Genomic DNA, 22,224 nt, shown 5'->3' with positions numbered 1-22,224 from the left:
TGTTCGAGCTCCCGTAGATGGCTCGAATTCATCACATCCGGCAACAGCTGCGGGTGCAAGTTCTGAACAGGGTGGCAATATGCATGCCATGTTGCGTGATGCATTCGGCATGCACGAAGTTAGAGTTGACGATAGGGAGCCTCGGGTTGAGGTGCATGGAGAGGAAGAAGACATTGTGGATGACGAAGCCGATGGAGGTGACGTACGAAAGTACGAGGAATTGCTTAAAAAGGCAGACAAACCGCTTCATGATAAGACCAAACATAGCAAGCTGAGTGCTACTGTACATCTGTACAATTTGAAGTGCATGGGTGGAGTTAGTAATACGATATTCTCGTGTTTCCTCGATCTAATCAATCAGTTGGTTCCTGTAGATGATGGAGCCTTGCCAGTTAATACATATGAGGCGAAACGGTTTCTTAGGGACATGGGACTCGGGTATGAGAAGATTCCAGCTTGTCGCAATAATTGTATGTTGTTCTGGAAGGGCAATAACGATTTAGATTCATGTGTTAAATGTGGAGAATCTAAGTGGAAGGACGAAATTAATTTCGACGAGGATGGCCACCCCATAACGTCGAGTAAGAGACGTCCAGTCAAGGTTTTGCGGTGGTTTCCCATCATACCACGACTACAGAGGCTTTTTATGTCAGAGCATACTGCACCCTATATGAGGTGGCATGCAGAAGGCCGCACTAAGGACGGCGTTTTGAGGCATCCTGCCGATGGCGAAGCATGGAAGTCATTCGACAATTTATATCCGGACTTCTCATCAGACAGTAGGAATGTAAGACTTGGCCTAACCTCAGATGGATTTAATCCTTTTGGGAACATGACCACATCTCACAGTACTTGGCCTGTAATGCTTGTACCGTACAACCTGCCTCCTTGGATGTGCATGAAACAAACGTCTTTCATATTATCCTTGATTATTCCAGGTCCAAGTTCACCTGGAATGGATATAGATGTGTACATGCAACCGTTAATTGAGGAATTGCAGCAACTATGGAGTGTGGGGGTACGAACATTTGATGTCTCATTGAAAAAGAATTTCATGCTCCGAGCGCAGTTGATGTGGACAATTAATGACTTTCCGGCATACGCGGACTTGTCTGGGTGGCCTACAAGGGGTGGAAAGGCATGCCCTTGCTGTATGCATGCAACAAGGTCTAGACGGTTAAAACACGGACATAAGTTTTGCTTTATGGGGCATAGGCGATACCTGCCCATGGATCATCCGTGGAGGCGAAAAAAAAATACATTTGACGGTAACCGAGAACTTGAATGTGCCCCTGATGTTCCAGATGGAGATGAAATCCTAAAACAGTTAGAAGGGATAGCATTTGGGGATGAGAGCGCCGGTAAGTCAGTTAATATTGATACTTCACATGCAAAGAGAAAGAGAACTGATAATATCTTGTGGAAGAAAAAAAGTATTTTCTTTCGTTTGCCGTACTGGAAGGATAATTTATTGCGGCATAACCTTGATGTCATGCACATAGAGAAAAATGTGATGGACAATATACTTGGCACAATTCTAGACATTAAGGGAAAAACGAAGGACAACCTTCAAGCACGAAAAGACTTGCAAGAAATGGGTTTGAGACAAGCACTGCATCCTTTCACAAATGATGATGGAAGAATCTATATGCCTCATGCTTGCCACACAATGTCTAAAGAGGATAAAGCTAGTTTCCTAAAAGTGCTTCGAAATATAAGGGTGCCAGACGGATATGCCTCGAACATTTCCCGATGTGTAAAACTTAAGGACCGGACGATCTCGGGTTTAAAGAGTCATGACAATCATGTATTGATGCAACAGCTTCTCCCAATTGCATTGCGTGGATCACTGCCCGGTAACGTAGTTAGACCGCTAGTTGAAATTTCTGCATTCTTCAGGGGCATATGTTCAACTGCGTTGACCCAAGAGGATCTGACCCGACTTGAGGATGGGATGTATACGACTATGTGCCAGATGGAACAGATATTCCCCCCCAGTTTTTTCACAAGTATGGTTCATGTTGTGGTGCACCTTGCCCGTGAATGCCGTCTTGGTGGACCGGTACAGTATAGGTGGATGTATCCGGCAGAGAGGTAACATTTACTGAAAAAAATTAAAACTAAAATTTTGTTGCCATTTATTTATTTTAAAACAATGATTAGATGTAATAATTAGTTAGTTTTGATATGTAGGAGCCTCGGGGTGTTCAAATCAAGTGTGCGAAATAAAGCGGCTCCTGAGGGTTGCATTGCGGAGGGCTACATAGCAACTGAGTTGGTGGCATTTTGTTCGATGTATTTAGAGAACGCACCGACATTCCACAATAGGCCGCAACGAAACCCGGATGGGCCTAAAGGAGCTGGAACCCGAGTCGTTCTCAACCGTCTCACGTTGACACAGATTCACCGTTACATCCTATTTAACTCAGATGACTTCCTCCAATTGCGGACGTTAGTATTGTGTAATGAATATATGCATGCTCATATCATGCAACAACGTTAGTTGTGAATTAAATTTAATTGATTTTATTTCAAAATGTAGGCTACATAAGGATTCGATAAGACAAAGTGCAAACAGGGGGCGAACGATTACGGATGATCATTTGGAAACCCTACATTTTGAGCAATTCTGCGATTGGTACCGTGACTACGTAAGACTAATGTCACCCCTTATAAATTTCATAATGTTTCATCAATGCACTAACAAAACTTCATCATTATTGTATATGACTCGTAGGTCGATAGTTCGGACGATCGACTTCGGAAGGATATGGGTGCCAAACTAGTAATGCATTGTAGAGGTCCGATGGTCTCAGCAGTCCAATATAATAGATATGTGGTAAACGGCAAGTTCTTTCGAACTGTCGCACATGATGTGGGAAAAAGGTCTCAGAATAGTGGCGTGTGCGTGCCGACTGTTGATGGCGAAACATACTACGGGAAAGTAACTCAAATACTTGAAGTGGAGTATTACGACAGGACAAAATATGTTGTGTTCAAGTGTGACTGGGCGGACACCACAAGGGACAGGGGATACAGGGTGGACGAGTATGGCATAACGCTTGTCAACTTCAAAAACCTTGTCCATAAGGGGGACCTGATTAGTGATGAGCCGTATGTACTAGTTTCCCAAGTGGAACAAGTTTTTTACGTCGGAGATGAAAGGAATCCAGATTGGGCTTGCGCGGTGAGGACGAAACCTAGAAACATATACGACGTTGGTCAGGGTCAAACGCCTGATGATCCTCATGCCAACTATCACGAGATCGATAGTGAGCCACTCACTTTAAACAATAATCAGTTGTACGATCCGCACGATGACATCCAATATGTCCGACCCGGCTTTGCACCAATCGAGGCGTATGGCATTTCATATGAAATAAATATTTTACATTTATTGATTTGTTGTTACTTATTAATTTGTTCATTTATTAATTTTTGCGTCATATATGCAATGAATATTTTTCACACTATACACATAACTAATTGGGTGCGTGCTGTATTTCACAGGGTCCTATGAGTACTCGGGGGAAGTCAAGAGGACGGCGGGGAGCCGCTTCTACATCGAGATCACACCATGTCCTGACAGATAGTGAGGCACAGGAAGTTGTTATGCTTATGCAGCAGCAATCAGGGTATCGACCTATACTTCCGGATAATGTAGACGAGCAGTTACATGCCAGAGACGATCATGCCTGTACCCTAGTCTCCACATCTCAGCTAGCTGAGATATCCCAAATACTCGCGGAGGCAAGAGGCCCGACAGGCCTTACACAGTTTGGGTATCGATATGAGCCTAGTCCTTACGAGCCTGGCGCCTCCATGCGTATGCCATCCCCGCCACCCCCATTGCCGCATGGCTTTTTCGATCAGCAGCCAAACAGCGGCTCACCTATGGATAATAGTGAGACACAGCCTGGTGAAGACATGGATGATGGGATAGGTGAGCAGCACGATGAGCATGATGATGACCTTGATTGGCCAGCATTGACTATTGACGAGGTTCGCACGATAGGTATGTATGTATGATATTCCGAACCATAAATGTGTACATATTTATGCATGATGGTACATATAGTTAATTAGTACATAAATTCAAATAATGTATGTCTAACCATTTGTGTGCTAATATATACTTCATCATTGCAGATAGGGCGGGTAACTTTGAGGTGTTGATCGTAAAAGACTCACACAAGTTGTGGGACATTCCTGATGGAAAAAGGGTGGTCATGGAGTATAATGGCGCGTGGCAGCCCGTAGGACAAAGCGGCAAAAAATTTAGACGGATGATAGGGAAGACGTGCAAGACCGGGACTTTTATCAAGCTATCCGACCCCTGGAAGCATGTACCAGAACAAAGCAAGGAAGATTTATTTGAGTCATTGATGGTAAGTGTAGTTTAGATGTTTGTACTTTATGATTTGTACCAGTCTAAAATTAAATAATTTGTGAAACAACAAACGCTTTAATTAGAGCCTCGTTAATTGATGCAGAATTACTTCTATATCATGCCTGGGTCGGATATGGCGGCAATTAAAAAAGATGCTTTTAGAGACATGGGGGAGAAGCAAAAGCTTTTGAGGCACAAGTTGAGGCAGAAGCTCATGATTCAGAGCGACGACACTCCTGGGACAGTGTCGGCAAGGATGGCTCACACCATTTCAAAGTACAACCCAAGAGATGTGGAAATATTGTTGGGAAAATGGTGTACTCCCGATTATCAAGTAGGTTATGACTTCGAACTATTTGACTTTTGTTAATTGTAATTATTCTTTGATGGCTTAGCGATTAATTATGTCTACATATTGGATTCGTAGGCTTATTGCCAGCACATGAAAGACATACGCAAACAGAATGAAATACCGCATTACACAGGCTCGAAGAGCTTAGCAAGAGTCGCACATGAGGAGGTACTATACTACTCTTACTTACCATGACTATACATATTTGTGATATATTGCGTAGTATATATCATAAATATTTAATTGATGCTTTCAATTTATTGCAGTTTATTAGTTCAGGCAAGACTCCTACACGAGCGGTCACGTATATCAAGTCCCATACAAAGTCAGATGGTAGCCGTCCAAATCCGGTGGCCGCAGAGAGAATCGTAAGTGTATTAACTTATTGTCGTGAATCTATTGTTATGTATTAACTTATTGAGTCTTATTTTATTGTATGTAAATGTGAATGCTCATGTATAGGCTCGGATGGAAGAGTTATTGCCAAATGACCCTGCGGAGCAGGTAGAAGGGCCCCAAGGCACAATTAGGTGGACACCGGATGATGCTTATGCTCAGGCGCACAACAATAAGCCAGAGTATGCGGGTCGTGTCCGTGGAGTCAGTAAGAATATCTTGCCCGCACCTGGCACTAGCTACTCATACTATACACCGTCCCAAACACGGTCGCAGAACCGGGGCGGCCCGATGATATCGCGCGAAGAATTTGAAAGAGCCATGCAATCAGAGAGGGAGAAGCATCGTCACGAAATGGATGAGCGGCTGACGCAGCAGAGTGAGGAAATTACTGCTTCGGTGACTGCGGCGGTGTCTGCACGGGTTGCTGAGCAGGTGGCTGCTCAGATGGCTACTCAGATGGCTGCTCAGATGGCAGCGTATGAGGCCCGGATTCGCAGCCTTGAGGGGTCGAGACGTATGGGCTCCGATTTGGAGGTGACGACTACCCGGAATCCGCAAGATGCGGAGTCCCCAGCCCGAGTGATTGTGAGATCCTCAGTTGATAGCAGATCAGGTAACAATATATTTTTATTGTTTTTATTTGATTAACACAGTTATCTTATGAGTCAAATAAACTTTGTTCGCATTTAACACAATTGCAACGTAATATGTGTAGATGACGTAAGAGTAGAAGCTGAGGACGATCATAATGACACCACACTTCAGACGCCGGTTGGTCAGAAGTCTCGTTTGTCAATACATTATACCCGTCGTTCAGGCACCCCGTAAGTATATATATATATATATATATAGATATATATGTGCATGGAGCATGAAGCTTTGTATAGTTACCATATTTGTTGAAGTTGTCTCATTGAATAAACATGTATTGTTCGTACAGTTAATATGTGTTTGTGCTTTGTATAATTAATATGTGTTTGTGCATACATAGTTAATATGTATGTCGAGGTTGTATATGCATGTGATAATTATACATTCTGGATTTAAAGTTACAAATGTTCACTAATTAGCTAATTGATTATTCGTTTTATCTTTTTGCAGTTAATGCGGCGCAGATGATTGATCACGATGATTTGTGTATTATGATGTTGTATTGATCACGTTAGTTGTATTGTATTTTACTTTTTATTACAAATTTGTACGTTAGTTGTTTGTATACAGTTATTATTACTTAGTTACACGATGTTAGTTATGATTATGCATGGGTTGATTATTGATGTTGGATGTGGGTTATATATGTTGGATGTTGGGTCGTTGGTTGGATGCAGGAGAGTAGAAATGTATGCTGGTTGGTTGGATTTTTGGTTGGTTGGATGCAGGAGAAAAATGTATGCTGGAGAAAAATTACAAAAAAAAAAAAATTTTCTTCCCTGTAAATTTTAGTGACGTGGCATACATGCCACGTCACAAAAGATTGTAACGTGGCAGATTTCCCACGTTACAACTGGTGGTAACGTGGCTGCATGTGCCACGTTACTACCAGTAGTAACGTGGCACATGCAGCCACGTTACCACCAGTTGTAACGTGGGAAATCTGCCACGTTACAACCAGTAGTAACGTGGCACATGTGCCACGTTACTACTAGTGGTAACGTGGCTGCATGTGCCACGTTACTACTGGTTGTAACGTGGCATTTTTCCCACGTTACTACTCGTAGTAACGTGGCATTAACCACGTTATAACCAGTAGTAACGTGTAATTTTACTAAACGTTACCAAATAGTAACGTGTTGTTTCTGACACGTTACAAAATTTCATTTTGTTACGTCCAATTTCACTACGCCCCAGACACGTTACAAACAACACGTTACAATACTTTAGTAACGTGGTAACCCCATATACACGTTACTACTTGTCCGTAACTAAAAAAATAAATTTTTGTAGTGTAAGTATAACTTTTTTTCTAATATAGTATAAGTATAACTTGTTGGTTCAGCACCATGCATGTTACCATCAGTCTAAACTTTGTTTTTTTTTTTTTTTTTGTGATTTCTGCTAGCATTACTCTTATGAAAAATGGTTGGATAAATTAATTCATTTGTTTCCAAGTGACTTGATATAAGATAAGGAATATATATATAGGGGTTAAATTACATAGATAATATTTAAACTCAGGACATTTATTCTGATATAATGTTAATTCATTAATTATCTCAATAATTTAAACTCTAGATAAAAAAATAAATAAATAAAAAAATAAAATAAAAAAAAGATTTAATAATATACTTAATATTCCGACAATAACCCTACTCTGAATTTAATTCAATGTATGGCTTAGAATCTTTTGCCAATATATATACTATGTCGTAGACAATTGAATTCAAAAATTCATAAAGAATAAAATTGCTTTGGATTATGGAAACCTATTTATTTCCTTTGAGAATTAATGTTTTTTATCAAAGGAAACGAATCAAATGATCATGGCCCTCCTTTGTAACCAATGAGAAACATGTTGAAGGCCAATGCTGTGATTCGCTTCCTTACTTGTAATGCCGGTTTAGAATTTTTTTCTCTACGACACAAAGTGAAAAGGGAAAAGAAAGGATTTCATTCTCGCTTTTCTTTTCTTTTTTTTTTCTTTTTCTTTTTAAATAAAATAAAAAATTGATGTGATTAAACAAATTCAGAACTACGTTCTGGTGCTCTGCGGCTCTGTCTGGCTTTTCCCCCGTTAGCGGTGCATCTTGTTGTTCTATTTTCAAAGAATAGATTTTCTTAAGTTTAATGTATTGCCGCGCTTTGAAACCACGTTTAATTTAAAAGACACAAATTGTCTTTTGTGCTTCTTTTGTTATTTTTCTTTCTTTCTTGATTGGCTGGTCCCACGCATGGCTCATTAATCTTTCTTTTATTTCTTTTGTTCTCTTGTGGCTTGTGCAATTGCTGGAGACGTGTTGTTCGAGGTATTGCTTCTCACTTATTTTCTTTTATTTTGTGTTCGAAATAACATCACATTAGGAGGCAAACTGTTAGAGATATTATAGTTGTTTCCTCCTGATTTACATCACAAAGTAGGCAGGGTTCTGCACCAAGTCAACGATGGTCAATATTATATTTATTTAGGCAAACAAGTGAGTCACACAACTTCAATGGTATAAGGCTTATTGATTTACTGTAGTATTATTAATGACAGTTACATAATTTGTATATTATTCTTGCAAGGCATCACTCTAAATGACTCCAATCTCTCGATAGATAAGGGACTCTAACCCGTGCTAGGGGTAATAGGGGATCGGGACTCCAACCCCAAGTTCTCACTTTACTAGCAGTACTTGGGAACTCCAACCACCACACTGGGGATTTCATCCACCTATATGTATATGCTGTGGCGGATCTAGGATTTTCCCCCACAAGGGACATTTTTTGATGAATAAACAAAATAAAATTAATTAAAAATATTTTAAAAAAATTAAATATAAAAAATGAGAAGCTCATATTTATAGATATGCTCTTTAAATTTGGTCTCTATCACTAGGACGATAATTGCACATTTTTTTCTTTTCTTAAGCAAAGATCTCTGGACAAATTTACTAAATTTACTTCAATATGAAGTCATTTAGAACTTGATTGGAGTTCAATAAAATCGTTGTTTTTCTCCATAATCTCAAATAACTACAATTATATATTTATACAAATTTACAATTAAAATATGAAACAAAAACTATATAAATTCATAAATAATTAAATATAAAAACAGTTATATTGTGTCTTGTACAGTTGCAGACTTGCACGGTTGGTCTTTTTCTTTTCTTTTTTTTTCTTTTTTTTTTTTTAAAAAAAAAAGCCTTTTTCTTATATATATATATATTTTCTATTTGTCTTGTACAGTTCATTGCACCATTTGTACGGCTGGTCCCCTTTTTTTCTTTTTTCTTTTTTAATTGAATGAAGGAAAAGGACTACAGGGGAGGATTTTTCCCATTTCTGATCCGGATGGAAGAGAGAATAGGCGATCCTGTGGGAATGCTTCCAAAAACAAGATGGGAAGCGGCCCATTTAGCTAGAGCATGTGCCCGAAAGTTGGCACTATGTGAAACCTTCAAAGCATTCCAACTTTGAAAATGAGCTAAAACTACACTAATATCAGAAATACAATTAGCAAAATTCCAAGAAGAGAAAAGGGAAGGGTTATTAATAGCTAACACCACTAGAAGAGCGTCTCCTTCCAAAGAAAGAAAATTACAACCAAAAGAGGCTGCCAATCGAGTGGTCAGCAAGGCTGCAAGGGCCTCTCCTTGAAGGGCATCTGGACAATTTAACCTTTGCGTGGCAGCACCTACAATAGCACCCTTTTCATCACTAAGCACAGCAGCAGCAACTGCAAAAGATCCCTTCACAGCAACATCAAAGTTGCCTTTTATCCAACCAGCAGCAGGAGGGATCCACAAAGAGGGAAGAGCCATCTCTGACCAAGCTGAAAGATGCTTATTAAAAGAGCTAGAGACTTCAAAGAAAACTTTACTGGGGATAGGCTGCACCCCTTCATGGATAAGAAGGTTCCTACATCTCCAAACAATATCCAAAATAAGTGCAGCAAAAAGTTGAAACTTCCTAACTTCAACCTTGGTAATGCCAAAAATAGCCATAGGGGAGAGTATAGCAAGAATCCATTCTGAAGTAGACATATAGGAGAAATCAGAAATGGAAATATGCCAAGGAGAGGACCTCCACAAAAATCTCACCAAATCACATTCCAAAAAAATATGTGAAAGAGTCTCCGGGGGTCCTTTACAGAATGGACAAAGCCAAGCTGCCGGATCCTCACTAGCAACAAACCTACCAATCTTTGCCCTAGAAGGAAGAATATCCCAATCAACCTTCCATAACAAATGCTTCAACCTAGCCTGCAATTTTAATCCCCAAAGGGAAGACCAAGCATCAGTTGATAAGGGAGAAACCCTGCCCCCCAAAGAAATAGAGAGCTCATGGGCTGACTTCACCGAAAACATCCCTGAAGGAGAGGGAACCCAACACCACTTATCAAATTGAGGAGAAAGAGGCAAGTGGATGCTAAGAATATGCTGAACCGTGATAGGATCAAAAAGATCCTGCAGCAATAAGGAGTTCCAACCACGACCAATAGGGCAAATAAGATCCTCAACTGATAGGAAGGAAGCCCCACCAAATTCTCATTCGAAATAGGCTTAAAATTAGGCATCAAGGGGATCCATGGGTTATTCCAAATATCAATATTCTGACCACTAGAAATAGAAATGCAGGCTCCCTGCTCCACTACCTTTCTATTCTTAAGAAGCCCTTTCCAAAGCCAAGAAGAAAGAGCATTAGAGGGGGCATTCAAAAAGGAAACACCATGCTTGAGATACTTACCTCTAAGAGAATCCACCCAAATAAGAGGTTGATTGGATGTCAACTTCCAGCCAAGCCTAGCAAGAAGAGAGTTGTTAATGGCTTCCATAGACCGGATACCTAAGCCACCCAAAGACTTAGGTTTACAAATATTATCCCAAGCCAAAAGGGAAAGACAATGCTTCTTTTCCTGCGGATAACCCCACCAAAACTTCCGAATGCTGGAATTGATAGAAGCACAAAAGGACTTAGGTAGAAGAAACAAAGACATTAGATAAGTAGGAATAGCATTGGCCACAGACTTCACCAAAGTGGTTCTCGCAGCCTGAGAGAGCAACCTAGCTTTCCAACCAGAAATTTTAGCAAGAACTCTGTCTTTAAGTTCAATAAAAGAGTCTTTCTTCCTCCTATGCATAAAAAGAGGAATACCTAGATATTTAGCTCGAGAGGGGATCAAAGCCAAATGAAGAATCCCTTTGACAGCATTTTTAGCATTAGAACTACAATTCCTACTAAAGAACATAGCAGATTTGGATATGTTAATATGTTGTCCTGACCAAGAGGAATAAGTATTAAGACACTTTAAAATCACCATAGCTTCACTTTCATTAGCCCTGGAAAAAATAATGACATCATCAGCAAACAAAAGGTGAGAAATAGTAGGACACCTCCTAGCCATTTTGATGCCATGAAGAAGACCCAAGCTTTCTTCTCTTTCAATTAATCTGGAAAAGATCTCAGCTCCCAAAATAAACAAAAAAGGGGAAAGAGGATCTCCTTGCCTTAAACCCCTAGAAGGAGTGAACTTTCCAAAAGGAGCACCATCAAGAAGAATAAAGAACGAGGAAGTAGTAATACATTGTCTAATCCATTGAATCCAAGTAGAATTAAAACCCAACAGCTCTAGGATTTTAAGCAAAAATTCTCATTCCATAGAATCAAAGGCTTTCTCCATATCTAACTTTAAAGCCATTAGACCACCATTCCCCTTTTTTTGCTTCATAGAATGAAAAACCTCATGAGCAAGAATGGTATTATCATGAATAGACCTCCCTTTAAGAAAAGCAGACTGATAAGGAGAAATGATCTTGCTCAATAAAGGTTTAAATCTGTTTGAGAGAATTTTAGAAATAATCTTGTAATTGAAATTAGTAAGACTAATGGGCCTAAAATGATGCATTAAATAAGGATTGTCAATCTTGGGAATAAGGGCTATATTAGTGTGGTTAAACACCTTAAGAATAAAACTACCCCTGAAAAAAGATTGAACCGAATCCACAACACTCACTTTCACTATAGGCCAATAAGACTTATAAAACAACCCAGTCATACCATCAGGACCAGGGGCTTTATTCAAACCCAAATCAGAAATAGCCAAGAAAATTTCATTCTCATCAGGAATTAAACAAAGGGAAACATTCTCCTCCTCAGTCACAACCTTATCAACCAAACTAGTAAATCTATCATCAAAAACCGGATGATTAGAAGTAAACAAGGAACTAAAATGCTGCACCAGATAATTGCCAATATTTTCCCTACCACCCAAAATAGTACCTTCAGCAGTCTTTAAGGAAGAGATAGAGTTATACCTACGCCTACAGACAGTAGAAGCATGAAAAAATTTAGTGTTGAGATCTGTACAGGTAAGCCACAACTCTCTAGACTTCTGCTTCCAAAGAACTTCTTCCCTCAACAGTTGCTCCTGCAGCTCATTCTGCAAAATAGTTTCCCTTGCCGCATTACCAGGAGAATGGGAACTAGATTGAATCACACTGATATCAGACATCAGTGCTTTAATCTTATACTGAATATGGCCGAAATGATGTTGGTTCCAGAACTTCAAGGCACTCTTCGTACTCTTCCATTTCCTGCTCAAAGAAAAAGCCGGAGAACCCTCAACCTCAGCCAACCAGGCCTGCGCAACAACTGAATGACTGGACTGATCCCTTATCCAGAAAGCTTCAAAACGGAAAGGCTTAGGAAGATTCCTATAGGAACCATCCGTGGAGATCAAAATGGGACAATGATCTGACTGAGTTGCAGGAAAATGGTTAACCAGAGAATTAGGAAAAGAATGAACCCAATTTTGATTAGCCAAGCCCCTGTCAAGCCTCTCTCTAATATTTTCCCTACCAACCCTACAATTGCTCCAAGTAAATCTGTTACCCACAAAACCAAGATCCACCAGAGCATTCGAATGCACAAAATCAACAAAATTGCCATGAGAAGAAGAACTAAAATCACGGCCACCACTCTTCTCAGAAGAAGACAAAATGGAGTTGAAATCTCCTAATAACAACCAAGCTCCACCAAAAGAATTACCCAACTTAGACAAAACAGACCAAAAAGCATTACGTCTTTGGCTAGTATGTGGAGCATAGACACCAGAAAAAAGCCACGGACAACAAACAGGTTCTGAATACACCAAACAAGAAATACAATGCTTATCAAGACGGACAGGCTCAATATCCACACCATGCTTCCAAGCCAAGTAGAGACCACCTTGAAAACCTGAAGGAGGAACCTCTAACCAAGCTGAAAAACCCAAACCAAACAGACAAGGTTGAAAACGTGAAGACGAAACTTTAGTCTCAGACAAAAACAGAATATCAGGACGATGATTTCTTAGCAAGGCACGGAGAGCTCGAATTGTAGGGCCCCGAGCCAAACCCCTACAATTCCATGCAAGAATTTTCATTGAGCTAGGGGGGGTTAAAACCTTCGACCCCTGCAATTTCTGAAACACTCTGCCCATCCTCAACGTGAGCAGCAACATCTTCGTCATTGTTGTTTGAAAACTGAATGTCAGGTTTAGGTTTTTTGACAGGAAGGGAATTGGAATAAGGGTGAAATCTTTTCTTGCTGGAAGAGCTGTTGGTATGGCTAGGAGGTTTCAGATTAGGAGAAGGTTGATAAAGAAAAGTGGACAGGCCAGAGGAAGAATTTGGAAGAATCGTAGAAGTGGAATTAGTGGGGACAACAACACACGTGGAATGGAGAGAAGAAGTGTGAGGTAAAAAAGTTGAGATAGAACTAATACCTTCAGATTCCAACTTAGAGTTTGAGCTGTCCATAGAGGAACTAGAAGGACCTAACCCCAAGGTAGAAGAGACAAAAGAAGGCCACGTGTTATGTGGAAAATGAAGGTCAAGAGAATTCAGTTTCTCAATGCTAGTGCGCAATAAAGAAGAGGCGGAGTGTTGAGGCTGAATTTTGACAAAGGAGGCCTTTTCCATTAATGCAGATGCAGAATTAATGGGGCTCAAAGTAGTGGGGTTGGTACCTAGAAAACTAGAAGCAAAGCTGGAGGAACACGGCTGAGTTGAGTTGAATAGGCGAGTGGACTCAGTGACCAACCTGTTTGAAGCTTGAACAATGGCCAGAGCATCTGAAACCTGGTTCCTTGGTTGGAAAATCTGAACAACCCTACTAGTTTTAGGAGAACTAGCCTTCAACTTATCTCCATACCTCCCATGGTCAGGAGGACGTGGTTCCACAGGACAAGCAAATGGAAGATGCCCAATTCTTCCACAGATGTAGCAGTAATCCGAAAGCCTCTCATACATATATTGCACCCAAAGAGGAGCCTTAGGAGGCCTATTATAAGTGAACCCCGGATTAAGAGGATTCAAAAGATTAAGAAGAACCCGAAACCGAAGGAAACCTTTCCTAGCTGGTTTGGAATTGTCAACATTATCTAACTCCAACAACTCACCCAGACTTGGACCAATATTTTCTACATTATCAACTATCATAAGCTCCAACGGAAGATTATGCACTTGCACCCAATAAGCAGCTTTGGTGAAATCCAAATCAGCTATAGCATCCTCTGCAGACCATCGCTTGAGAAAAAGAGGAGATCCCTTGATATTCCATGGAGAGTAATCCAAAACTCTATGAAGATCTTCCAAGCTTTCAAAAGTAAAAACCATCATATTGTCTTCTCTGTCTTCAGAAACTAGAGACTTCAAAAATTTCCAGGCTTGTAAGATATTATTTTTGATAGTGATTTTTTAGAGTGGTTGGGATGAGGAAATTTTTCCAACAAGCATGAAAGAAGGAGAAATATCTGGGTTAACAGGGGGAAAAGTTAAGAGGGGAGGAGTATCAGACCAGCCAAGAGCAGACGTTTGGCTGCTTAATACGTCAATCTCAGGAAATAAGCAACGAAAAGGAAGAGAAAAACAAAACCTAGAAGAGAGAAACCAGAGGTTCAAAGAAACTCTACTAAGAGAGCGGATAAAGACCGACCCGGCTGGTCCCCTTTTATTTGTTCAACGCCTTCTACTTTTACATTTTCTTTTTTTTTTTTTTTTTCTACCTATGCACACTGGTGGGCTGGTCCCTTTCTTTCTTTGTTTTCAAAGCCTTTTATTATTATGTTTTTTCTATTTTGTCTTGAAGAGTTGAAGGTTGTCTCATCTCCAAACACTCGAGGCTGCACGACACAAATGACAAAACTCACCGTTTTGAACTATTCATCTTCTACCTTTCATTCTTCTGGAACATGCAAGTTTATAAAAATTTTCAAATTTCAACTTAATAATCGGCGTCCATGGTGCTAAAGCATGAGGATGAAGGGCATAATAATGACACAAAACTTTTTTTACAATGGTACACGGGGATTTTTAGGAGTGGAGGGTGGGCATCGACCCCTTGGATCCGCCCTTGCACGTATGATAACCTTTTAGCACTGGAAACCTAACTACTGGTATGGTGTAGTGACCTAAATAATTAACAAGGCTAAGATAGCTTGGTTAAAGGCCCTACAAAAATGTTGGAATTTTGCGACTTCCCAAAGGTGACGTTTTTTGGCCAATAAAGGTTACTAATGGGGTAGTGACCTTCCAGTAGTGATGTGTGAAAAAAGGACTTCAATCTGGTAGACTAGAAATTAGAATAGTGACGTGCGAGCGAAAATTAGCATGTCACCTTACTAAAGGTGACATGCATCTTTTTGCACGTCACCCGAAAGGTGACGTGCGTTTCTTCACACGTCACTAATTGGTGACGTGCAAAAATGTTGATGCGTCACCAAGTTGTGACGTGTCACGTTGACAAAACGTCACTAAATAAGGTATTTTTTTTTAAAAAAAAATTCCCTCCCTCTATATATTTTTCTTTTATTTAGGGATTTTTTACCCGAATTTTGAATTAGCACTACCTGATATATGAATTACATCTATCCATTATCATATACATCTCAACTTCAATATATATATATATATATATATATATATATATATATATATATATATATATATATATATATATATATATATCCAATACCACAACATATATCAACTGCATCTTCAAATATATCCATTAAATCAAATAACATGCTTAAAGAAAAAAAAAAATTGAAAATCACATAATCACATGGTATTTCACCGGCCATCTAATGTCCTTAACAGAAAAATACAACTGCAATACCAAAGAAATTCAACAATAATCTACATAAAAGCACTAATCCTACAAGAATCCATCAATGCATAAAAGCTGAATATACAAGACCAGCAAATGCACTTCTGCAATATGTGCAATACACCTGACTTCTCCGCAACTTCACTCAACACTACAAGAAAGTTGTTCATTAGGGGCGACTTATTAGGGGCGACTAAAAAGTCGCCCCTAATACTGAACTATTAGGGGCGACTTTGAAAGTCGTCCCTAATAGTTCAGTATTAGCGTCCACCTAATAGCCGACGCTAATAATGGGTCGAAAATTGCACTATTAGCGTCCACTTTATAGTGGACGCTAATAAGTCGACCCTAATACACGCGCGGGAATTATCCGAGGGGCGGGAAAAATTTAAGCGGCAAAAAAAAAACTTTTAGGGTCCATAATAGTCGACCCTAATAATTAATAAATAGCGTCCACTTAAATGGACGCTATAAGCTGGGAAAAAAAAAAAAAACAAAAAAAAATCACAAAAAAAGTTCAATAGGGTCGACTCTAAAAGTCGACCCTAATGCTTATGTATTAGGGTCGACAAAAGTCGACCCTAAAGAGTCCGTAGTAAAATAAAAAAAGTTAAAAAAATTAAAATAGATGACTAATAGCGTCCACTCTAAGTGGACGCTGAAGATACATCATTAGGGTCGACTCTAAGAGTCGACCCTAATGTGTATGTATTAGGGTCGACAAAAGTCGACCCTAAAGAGTCCGTAGTAAAATAAAAAAAAGTTAAAAAAATTAAAATAAATGACTAATAGCGTCCACTTAGAGTGGACGCTGAAGATACATCATTAGGGTCGACTCTAAGAGTCGACCCTAATGTATATTTATTAGGGTCGACAAAAGTCGACCCTAAAGAGTCCGTAGTAAAATAAAAAAAAGTTAAAAAAATTAAAATAGATGACTAATAGCGTCCACTCTAAGTGGACGCTGAAGATACATCATTAGGGTCGACTTTTAGAGTCGACCCTAATGTGTATGTATTAGGGTCGACAAAAGTCGACCCTAAAGAGTCCGTAGTAAAATAAAAAAAAGTTAAAAAAATTAAAATAGATGACTAATAGCGTCCACTATAAGTGGACGCTGAAGATGCATCATTAGGGTCGACTCTAAGAGTCGACCCTAATGTGTATGTATTAGGGTCGACAAAAGTCGACCCTAAAGAGTCCGTAGTAAAATAAAAAAAGTTAAAAAAATTAAAATAGACGACTAATAGCGTCCACTCTAAGTGGACGCTGAACATACATCATTAGGGTCGACTCTTATAGTCGACCCTAATGCGTATTTATTAGGGTCGACAAAAGTCGACCCTAAAGAGTCCGTAGTAAAATAAAAAAAAGTTAAAAAAATTAAAATAGATGACTAATAGCGTCCACTATAAGTGGACGCTGAAGATACATCATTAGGGTCGACTCTAAGAGTCGACCCTAATGTGTATGTATTAGGGTCGACAAAAGTCGACCCTAAAGAGTCCGTAGTAAAATAAAAAAAAGTTAAAAAAATTAAAATAGACGACTAATAGCGTCCACTCTAAGTGGACGCTGAACATACATCATTAGGGTCGACTCTTATAGTCGACCCTAATGCGTATTTATTAGGGTCGACAAAAGTCGACCCTAAAGAGTCCGTAGTAAAATAAAAAAAAGTTAAAAAAATTAAAATAGATGACTAATAGCGTCCACTATAAGTGGACGCTGAAGATACATCATTAGGGTCGACTCTAAGAGTCGACCCTAATGTGTATGTATTAGGGTCGACAAAAGTCGACCCTAAAGAGTCCGTAGTAAAATAAAAAAAAGTTAAAAAAATTAAAATAGACGACTAATAGCGTCCACTCTAAGTGGACGCTGAACATACATCATTAGGGTCGACTCTTATAGTCGACCCTAATGCGTATTTATTAGGGTCGACAAAAGTCGACCCTAAAGAGTCCGTAGTAAAATAAAAAAAAGTTAAAAAAATTAAAATAGATGACTAATAGCGTCCACTCTAAGTGGACGCTGAAGATACATCATTAGGGTCGACTCTAAAAGTCGACGCTAATGCTTATGTATTAGGGTCGACTTTTGTCGACCCTAAAGAGTCCGTAGTAAAATAAAAAAAAATAATCCATCTGTTATTGCGATCGATCGCACACAATGTGCGATCGATCGCAGTAACAGAATGTTGAAATCCAATATTCGATTACTGCGATCGATCGTAACCATGGTGCGACCGATCGCAACAACAGAAAGTTGGAATCAAATTTTCTGTTATTGCGATCGGTCGCACACAAGGTGCGATCGATCGCAGTAACAGAAAGTTTGATTCCAACTTTCTGTTATTGCAATCGACCGCACCCATGCAGAAAAGCTCAAATATATATATATATTTTATTGCTGCCCAATAACATCTACTAAAATTGTGTATATATATATCACTGCATTATTTAAAATTTTGAAATAAAGTGACACAATATGCACCGTCGATTCCATCCTCCTAAAGAAAGATTTTAAATTGTATATATTTGCCATTTGGTTAGTTGTTACATATGGACTAATTTGAAGAGTTAATTCTCATTTCATAATTCATATTAAATTTTACAGATCTAATAGTGTATATATATTATATGATGAATATATTGATACCTTATGGAAAGATTTTACACTGTTAAATATAACAAAATAAAATCTAAACCGTAAAATAATTCATCTCAGTTTTAAGTGAAAATATATTGATACCTTGCAATTCAAAAACCATCTATGATGTGCAAATACGGGGTCATTCCCATAAGAAAACACAAAAGCAAGTCAAAAGAAACAAAACTAAAGACAAATAAAAAGATTAACTTAAAACATACTAAACAAAATAAAAAGGGTAAACTATGGGGTGCCTCCCATGAGCGCTAAGTTTAATGTCTTCAGCCAGACGATAGTCCCTGCTTACTGTTGTCTAGAAGATGATGCTCCTGCAGATGGTGGTGGCAACCGGTTGACAATGGACTGCATCAATTCTTCTAAGGCGCCTAGGCGTTTGTCCATTGATTCGTAATTTTTCCGAGCCTCCTTTCTTTGGCCAGCCAACTCTCTCCGAAGGCCCGCTATTTCTTCACTAACTGAGCGGTTTCGTGCTTCACGAAAAATTCTCGGGGCCTCCTCCTCAGCTGCCTCTGAATCAACTATTGGTTCATCTTCGGCCATTGGCTCGGCCTCATACTCTTCCGCAGCAGCTGCTGGTGCTGGAGCTACCTGGGGCATGTGGGAGAGGCTCTTGTTCCATTGGCGAATGCCAAATATGGGAGTAGTAGTGACTGGTTCATCAGCTGCGGTACCCTTGACGCCTTTCTTCCGGAGGATGTAGGAGATTAAGTATGGGAAAGGCAACCCCCATGAATGTGTGGACCCCGCTCCTCCAACGTGCACCCCATTCCAAAATTTGTAAATTTGCCTCCAAATTATGTCGGGAATGGAGTACCAAGCACCTTTATGGAAGGCGTAGAGTGCTTGAAGAAATTGATCCCGCCTCTGACTTTTGTGCCCCAAGGGAAACGCATTACGGTGTAATACGGAGTCCACAAACCAAAGCCGTTGAGGTAGCTTTGATCGGCTGGCGGCATTATGGTGGGCATCGGCATACATCCCTTCGCACATGTCGTCAATAATTTCCGCCACGTAGAAGCTGTCCGGTTGGTCAGCAAGTTGTGCGGCTTCTGGAGGTTGCTCATCATTGCATTGAAGGGCAGCAGCAATGTCGGCCCGTGTTATGTCAATAGCTTTGCCTTGCACTTTCGAAGAGAGGGCAGCTATGTTCCTGCAGTCATGATATAGGTGGACATAAAACTCGATCACCAATTTTCTGTAAGCAGTGGGGGTGACCGGCTTGAAAAGCTTCTTTAGCCCCCGTCGCTTGAACTCGGCGACCGCCCATTGAGTCCCCTCAAGATTTTCAAAGTCTTCGCGAATGGCGAAAGTGGTCTCAAATAGCAGCTCCCGTTCCTCAAAAGTGGGCGGGGGAGAAGTGGCTCGGGTATCAGACCCTCGGGAGGACGAAGCTCGAGTTCTTGGCATGATGAGCGTGATTGGGGACTTTTGTCGAACACCTGGCGTGCACTAGAGATAGGCAAAATTGCAAAACAACACAACTTCGCTCAAAACCCCCTGCAAAAACATCCAAACCCAACCACAACAAAGCAATGTGGGTGGATGAACACCCACAATTGCAGAAATATGAGAAAAAAAAAAATCTCGTGAAGGTGCTCGTGGTTGGGGTGTTGATGGGAATGGGGAATGGGGTGTAAAGTACTAGAGGTGGTGAAAACGTACCTGGTATGGTTGCCGGAGAAGACAACCGTGTGGTGGTTGTGTGGTAGAAGTGATTGGCAATGGTGGACGAATTAGTTGTGCCGGAGGTGCGTGGACCAAGCGTTGGAGAGGTGTACGGCGCAGTGGGGAGAAGGAAATTTTTGTGGGGGTGGGGGGAAAGTGACCTAAAATAGGTCACGTGGTGTGCTGTCCGAGTGCGATCGATCGCACACCTAGTGCGATCGATCGCACTTGGCCAAGGATCCGCGTGTTTGATTCTGTGATTGCGATCGATCTCACCCAATGTGCGATCGATCGCAATCACAGAATCACCATACATACATACATATATATATATATTTATATTTTATGCAATTATTATTTTTTTTAATTTTTATTGCATAATGTACAACAACTTCGATTATGATATGATCAAATGTGAGATCAAACTTGAAACAATTGAAATTGAATGTTTGATTAGACATCCAATTGGTCCAACCTAGTGCATTCGTAAGATCGATCGTGATAACATCAAATAATCGAACAAAATTCAAACAAATTAAATGTTCGATCGAACATTTAATTGAACTCTAAGCATTTTCTATTATATTAGTGCATTACTTAAATTGATCGGGATACAATCAATAAAACTTGACATGATTAAATGATCGATCAAACATCCGGTCGATCCTAATGAATTAGTTCGATTGATCGCGATATGATTAAATGATCGATCAAACATCCGGTCGATCCTAATGAATTAGTTCGATTGATCGCGATATGATTAAATGATCGATCAAACATCCGGTCGATCCTAATGAATTAGTTTGATTGATCGCGATATGATTAAATGATCGATCAAACATCCGGTCGATCCTAATGAATTAGTTCGATTGATCGCGATATGATTAAATGATCGATCAAACATCCGGTCGATCCTAATGAATTAGTTCGATTGATCGCGATATGATTAAATGATCGATCAAACATCCGGTCGATCCTAATGAATTAGTTCGATTGATCGCGATATGATTAAATGATCGATCAAACATCCGGTCGATCCTAATGAATTAGTTCGATTGATCGCGATATGATTAAATGATCGATCAAACATCCGGTCGATCCTAATGAATTAGTTCGATTGATCGCACGGATATCCTATTAGTGTTATAATTTATTTACTTCATTTTTGATCTATCAAACATCCGATCCGATCGATCCTAATAAACATACAAATTAGTGTCATATTTATTTACTTCATTTTTTATTCTTTTTCACTTCTCTCATTCTATAATTCTAGTGCAATTTTTTCTTTTCTTTTTGAATTTCCCTTTATTGACAAATCAGGGCATCTGTCTCCAACACTAATCTAATATTCAACTGTCCACGTATCAGGCCATTTTTTTATTTTTTTTTTAACAAAAATTTAAAAACAATAACAAAATATCTCAATATATAAAATACTAAAACCTTAATTTTATATTATATTACAACCAAAGCAAAAAAATAAAACACACACACACACATTTTAAAAAATATTAAAATTTAGAGCATCTCCAGTAGTATTTTTAAACTAGCTTTTTAGTTAAATTTAGCTATTTTGTTAACTTTTCTTGCTCCAATAGACACTGTAAAATAGAAGATTTTCCTATTACTGCTACAATGAACTTTCAAGAGCATCTTCAGCAGTAAGATGTATTCTACCTAGTCAAAGCACAATTCTATATTTTAGCTACTAATTTTTTAATACCAACTCCATATTCTTTATTTTATTAAATATTATTTTTTAATCTTTTTTTTTTTTTTTTTTATTCGGGATTGCTTTTGCATCATCTTGTAAATTGCAATAGAATTGATTCACGTAGGATATCCGTGTGTTATTTTTATTAAATGTTTTTTGGAAGAAATAATAAATAATTAATCATTGTAGTTTACCTAAATTACAAATTTCTTCATATCGTATTAAAGTAACCGTACA

General features: G+C 39.2%; 2 protein-coding genes and 1 pseudogene across 2 annotated transcripts; 2 read left to right on the top strand and 1 right to left on the bottom strand.

Moving 5' to 3' along the window:
• Positions 1-214: 214 nt before the first annotated feature.
• Positions 215-4,029, top strand: LOC148585790 (uncharacterized). Its single transcript, XM_088516758.1, has 5 exons — positions 215-2,094; positions 2,194-2,451; positions 2,543-2,651; positions 2,738-3,331; positions 3,511-4,029. The coding sequence occupies exons 1-5, from the start codon at positions 308-310 to the stop codon at positions 4,027-4,029; spliced, it is 3,267 nt and encodes a 1,088-aa protein (XP_088372884.1). The 5' UTR covers positions 215-307.
• A 257-nt stretch (positions 4,030-4,286) lies between these two features.
• LOC148585789 (uncharacterized) lies at positions 4,287-6,297 on the top strand. The gene is made up of 7 exons (XM_088516757.1): positions 4,287-4,388; positions 4,494-4,724; positions 4,818-4,910; positions 5,009-5,110; positions 5,205-5,754; positions 5,857-5,965; positions 6,243-6,297. Exons 1-7 carry the CDS (start codon positions 4,287-4,289, stop codon positions 6,244-6,246), a joined length of 1,191 nt encoding a protein of 396 aa, XP_088372883.1. The 3' UTR covers positions 6,247-6,297.
• Positions 6,298-9,100: 2,803 nt separating this feature from the next.
• LOC132173020 (uncharacterized) lies at positions 9,101-14,990 on the bottom strand (annotated as a pseudogene).
• Positions 14,991-22,224: the final 7,234 nt, after the last annotated feature.

This window comes from Corylus avellana, chromosome 5, assembly GCF_965113065.1.
Source record: "Corylus avellana chromosome 5, dhCorAvel1.hap1.2, whole genome shotgun sequence".
NCBI classification, from domain to species: Eukaryota; Viridiplantae; Streptophyta; class Magnoliopsida; order Fagales; family Betulaceae; genus Corylus; species Corylus avellana.
Note: the sequence above shows the minus strand (reverse complement) of the source record. Positions and strands in the feature narration are given on the sequence as shown.

Bases quoted from the DNA above. Each gene is read 5' to 3' on its own strand.
- LOC148585790 (XM_088516758.1), top strand. From the start codon at position 308: ATGGGTGGAGTTAGTAATACGATATTCTCGTGTTTCCTCGATCTAATC. The intron at 2,095-2,193 runs GTAACATTTACT...TTTGATATGTAG, and splicing joins TGGATGTATCCGGCAGAGAG to GAGCCTCGGGGTGTTCAAAT. The intron at 3,332-3,510 runs GTCCGACCCGGC...TGTATTTCACAG, and splicing joins CGCACGATGACATCCAATAT to GGTCCTATGAGTACTCGGGG.
- LOC148585789 (XM_088516757.1), top strand. From the start codon at position 4,287: ATGATAGGGAAGACGTGCAAGACCGGGACTTTTATCAAGCTATCCGAC. The intron at 4,725-4,817 runs GTAGGTTATGAC...TTGGATTCGTAG, and splicing joins GGTGTACTCCCGATTATCAA to GCTTATTGCCAGCACATGAA. The intron at 5,755-5,856 runs GTAACAATATAT...TAATATGTGTAG, and splicing joins CTCAGTTGATAGCAGATCAG to ATGACGTAAGAGTAGAAGCT.